Source organism: Argentina silus (genome assembly GCF_951799395.1).
Source record: "Argentina silus genome assembly, chromosome: 11".
Taxonomy (NCBI): Eukaryota; Metazoa; Chordata; class Actinopteri; order Argentiniformes; family Argentinidae; genus Argentina; species Argentina silus.
Genome location: NC_139665.1, coordinates 9,835,668 through 9,840,099, shown reverse-complemented (window position 1 = coordinate 9,840,099; position 4,432 = coordinate 9,835,668). Strand labels below are relative to the sequence as shown.

The following is a 4,432-nucleotide window of genomic DNA, read 5'->3' as shown; positions in this document are numbered from 1 at the left end:
TGAAAGAGTGCAAACAAAAATGTACAACATTTACAACCTAACTGTACAAACCAACAATGTTCTATTTTCAACAGTAGTGACAGGCAAACTCTCAGCTGCAGATTCAGGAGTGCCTCACTAGTGTTAGGAAGACAGATGTCTGTCACGTGACAGTGAGTGTGAGAGTGTGTGTATCCTGCAGATGAATCACCCTTCCAACGACAGATGGGTCTGTGTGTGTGTGTGCGTGCGTGTTTGTGTGTGTGTGTGTGTTTGTGTGTGAGTGTGACACAGGGTCCATCACAGATTGCTTTGTGTCTGACCCTTGGGATCTCAGCGACGGGATGTGCGCTCGTTGCCACGGGAACGCTGTCCACAGGTCTTGCAGCACTGCACTCTGACAGTGGGCAGGGCGCAGCGTCCGAGCCACTGGAGGGTCTGACAGAAACGGAACGTGAGACGGTCACGAAGACATGACAGCGCTGGGGGAGAGAGGGAGGGAAAGAGAGAGAGTTGTTACATCATTTACATCCTATGAGTCATTCATGTGAGTAAACCGAAATAGGAAAATCCTAATTACATTTTACATTACATTTATGCCATTTAGCAGACGCCTTTATCCAAAGCAACTTACAACAAATACATTTGTTTAAGTAAGTGAATCATCTATCCATCAGTCATCATAAGATAAAATAATCAATGCTCGGACCAGGGGCCATTGGCTTTTTTTTAGTTTTTTTTATTAACAGGAGAGAAACTTGTACAGGGGGGTAGTGGGGGTGAAGAGGTCTTTAGGAGGGACCGTTAAGATGTAGCCTGAAGAGATGCTTCAATCTACAGCGGAGAACAGTAAGGGACAGAGCCCTGGGGGGACCCCAGTGGTGAGGGCTCATGGAGGGCTCTCCACGTCACCTGGTAAGAGCGATCGGCCAGCTATGATGCAAACCAGGAGAGTGCAGAGCCAGAGATGGCCAATTCTGAGAGGGTGGAGAGAAGGATCGGGTGGTTTACTGTGTCGAATGCAGCAGACAGGTCCAGAAGAATGAGAACAGAGTAGAGGGAGGAAGTTCGAGCAGAGTGGAGGGCCTCTGTGAGAGCAAGGAGAGCAGTTTCAGTAGAGTGCCCAGCCTTAAAGCCAGATTGATGAGGGTTAGGGAGGTTGTTCTGAAGGAGGTGAGACAGTTGGATAGAGACAGCACGTTCAAGGGTTTTAGATAAGAGGGGATACCGGTCTGTAGTTTTGGACAGCAGATGGGTCAAGAGTTGGTTTCTTGAGAAGAGGCTTGACTCTGGCTGTCTTGAAGGCCGCTGAGACAGATCGTGTGGATAGAGAGGAATTGATTAAGGTGGTAAGGAACAAAAGGAGGTCTTTGGAGATGGATTGGAGAAAGGGGGAGGGGATAGGTTTGAGGGGGCAGGTGGTTGCCCGCTTGGATGTGACCAGTTTTAGAACATCATCAGGGGAGAGGGGGGAAAAATCTGATAAACCAGAGACCGGCGTAGCACAGAGGGTTTGGGAGGAGAGGTAGCAGTGTTGGTGAGAGGTAGAGGGAAAGAGCTGCTAATGTCATCAACCTTCTTTTCAAAGTAGGTGACTAAATCATCTGCAGACAGGGAGGAGGGAGGAGGGGAAGGTGGTGGGTTGAGGAGTGAGGAAAATGTGGAGAACAGTTTCCTTGGGTCAGAGGCAGAGGATTGAATTTTGGAATGGTAGTAAGAAGCTTTAGCAGCTGATTCAAAGATTCAAGATTCAAAGTGTTTATTATCATATGCACAGTAGAAAACACGTTTCCCTGTACAATGAAATTCTTGCTTTGCTGTCCGCAGAATGCCAACCAATGTAAAATGTACAATACTAAAAAATATACAATATATACTAAACAAAATGTACAAGATAACAAAATTTAAGGCAGCATGTGATAATAAAAAAGCAACAATAATAATAATAAAACAGTGCAAATGTAAACAGTGCAATTATGCATGTGCAAACTGAAAATGACAGTCGGGTTCAGTTATATGAGGTAGTACAGTTATGCAGATGAGGTGTAGTTGAGGAGGAGAGAGAGATAAGGTTCTAGTTCATCAGGCCAGTTTTTCTCCATTTTCCTCTCAGCTGCCCGGAGCCCTATTCTATAAGCTTGTAGGGTTTTAGACAGAAGGATTCAACAGAGGGTAGGGCGGATAAGACAGGGGGAGGATTTGAGAGGAAGGGAGAAGGATACAAAATGATGATCAGAAACTGGAAGAGGGGTTATGAGACGGAGGAAAGTGGGACAGGGTAAGGCCGAAGGAGGAGAGAAGGTCAAGTACTCCAGACAAGTGAAGCTTCTCCGACTGGATGTTGAAGTCACCCAGTAGTGTGAGTGGTGTGCCATCCTCAGGGAAGAAGCTGAGAAGGACATCCATCTCGTCTAAGAAGTGGCCAAGTTGACCTGGTGGACGATAGATAACAACAATGTGAAGTTTGACAGGGGAGGTGACAGAAACAGCATGGAGTTCGAAGGTGGATATGGACAGGTGTGACAGGGGAAGGACATTATGAGGAGTCCTGTTCCTCCCCCTCGAGTCTAGGGGAATAAGAAAAGGAGTAGGCAACAGAGAAGGCTGCCGGAGTAGCTGTGTTTTTTGGTGTAATCCATGTCTCTGTGAGAACAAGGAAGTGGAGGGACATGAAGCAGGCATAGGCTGAGATAGCCTCTGCTTTCCGGACCACTGACTGGCAACTGAAAATTCATTTCACACTTTGGTTCTGTTTATCTGGCTATTCAGGTTAAGGAACGGAATATGTGATTTAGTAATTTGGGGGAACTATCCCTTTAAGGAGATACCAGAGACCACTTGCATGACCGACTTGTAGATGTTAGCATTTCATGGAAAAAAACTCCATTGCTACAGTACCTACAAGGTCAATAGATAGTATTACCAGGCAGTGACTCACATACCATAAGCATATGATTTACTAAGAAATACATCATGGTAGACAAATAACACACTGTTATTGACCATGCTCTTGGATGAATCTAAAGGTTGTGACCCTACAGTTCAGAGGTCATTACTCAGATAGCTCTGTGGCATTCTTGCTCATGCCCCGTCACCCTGCAATCATTGAGGCGTGACAACAAGTACTGTTTGTGCTATACATGCTTGACATGGTTAGTATTCTCTTCAGGTGAAAGGCACTATAAGATCTCTGAACTCAATAAAGATGTCTAAACTAGCTTCCACAGTGAGAGAGCAGCTTTTTCAAATCCGAAAATACTATATGCAATCAAAGCTTTTGCTGCGGTAAAAAGACACCAAGAATGGCCACACATTTGATATGTGTTCCAACACAGATGAATTTACACTTACAACAGGGGTGTGTGGGTGTGGTCTGAGGAGGCAAGGGCAGTACAGTACATCCTCAAAATGTTTATGAAAAAGAAAATATATTTTGTACATACATATTGTATTTTGTAAATACAAGAGCAAGAATAATACTGAACTGAAAACTGACGAAATAGGAGAGAAAACTGAAGAAATAAGAGAAAACTGAAGAAAGAAGAGAGAAAACTGAAGAAAGAAGAGAGAATAATGCAGAGCACTGAGATGAATGGAATAGTTTCAGTCACATCTTTGACCATCCTCAGGGAAGAAGCTGAGAAGGACATCCATCTCGTCTAAGAAGTGGCCAAGTTGACCTGGTGGACGATAGATAACAACAATGTGAAGTTTGACAGGGGAGGAGACAGAAACAGCATGGAGTTCCCACTTAAGAAAGTACAAGTGTGAACAGTTGCTAAAAGCTCTCAAAGCCTGGGGCTAGGCTCAGTTTGAAAAGGCCTTGAACATATCAATAATTTCAGAAGCATATTCACTCTCTTGATAAAAATAAATACATTTGTCAAATATATAAATATATGAATAGAACATATGACAACACATTTTGTACAGATACAGTATAAAAGATACTGCAGGTACATACGGCTAGAAGGCTGATTTGAATCAAAATGGAAATGTTTTCTATTGAATTGAAAATGAATGCAAACTACATAGAGTTCACATAAAGGTTACTTTAGTCTCTTTAGTTTATTCAAGAACAGTTTCTGATGTGGTTTTCCATACTGTATCAACAGAAGTTATAGCCACAGAGGCCAGTTGAGCATGATGGAATCATAATGAAAGTTTATCCATTCATTGACTGACCCTGAATTATTCTTATTCTACCAGGTAAGTTGGCTGGGCACACATTCTTTTGTACACCAACTACCTGAGGGAAAATCTGCATTTTTTAAATCTAGTCTGGCTACTTGGATGCTGGGGATTTGGTGGACAGGTGATCAAGGTACAGTCGTACTGTATGAATGGCCAAGTTAGGTGCTTTGTTGACTGTGTAATTCGCTGCTCTGGGACTGCACTACTGGAGAATCAGGAATGAAGGCGGAGGCCAACACATTGTAAAATAAATCCCCAC

At 43.6% G+C, this 4,432-nt stretch overlaps 1 protein-coding gene across 1 annotated transcript in view; it reads right to left on the bottom strand.

Moving 5' to 3' along the window:
* Positions 1 to 257: 257 nt before the first annotated feature.
* The window catches only part of adamts7 (a disintegrin-like and metallopeptidase (reprolysin type) with thrombospondin type 1 motif, 7), a gene marked incomplete at its 5' end in the record, with an annotated part of 85,287 nt that continues 81,112 nt past the window's right edge, over positions 258 to 4,432 (bottom strand). Inside the window, one exon of the mRNA XM_083680584.1 lies at positions 258 to 461. Coding sequence (XP_083536710.1) covers positions 313 to 461 — 149 coding nt within the window. The 3' untranslated portion in view covers positions 258 to 312. The remainder of the gene's footprint in view (positions 462 to 4,432) is intronic.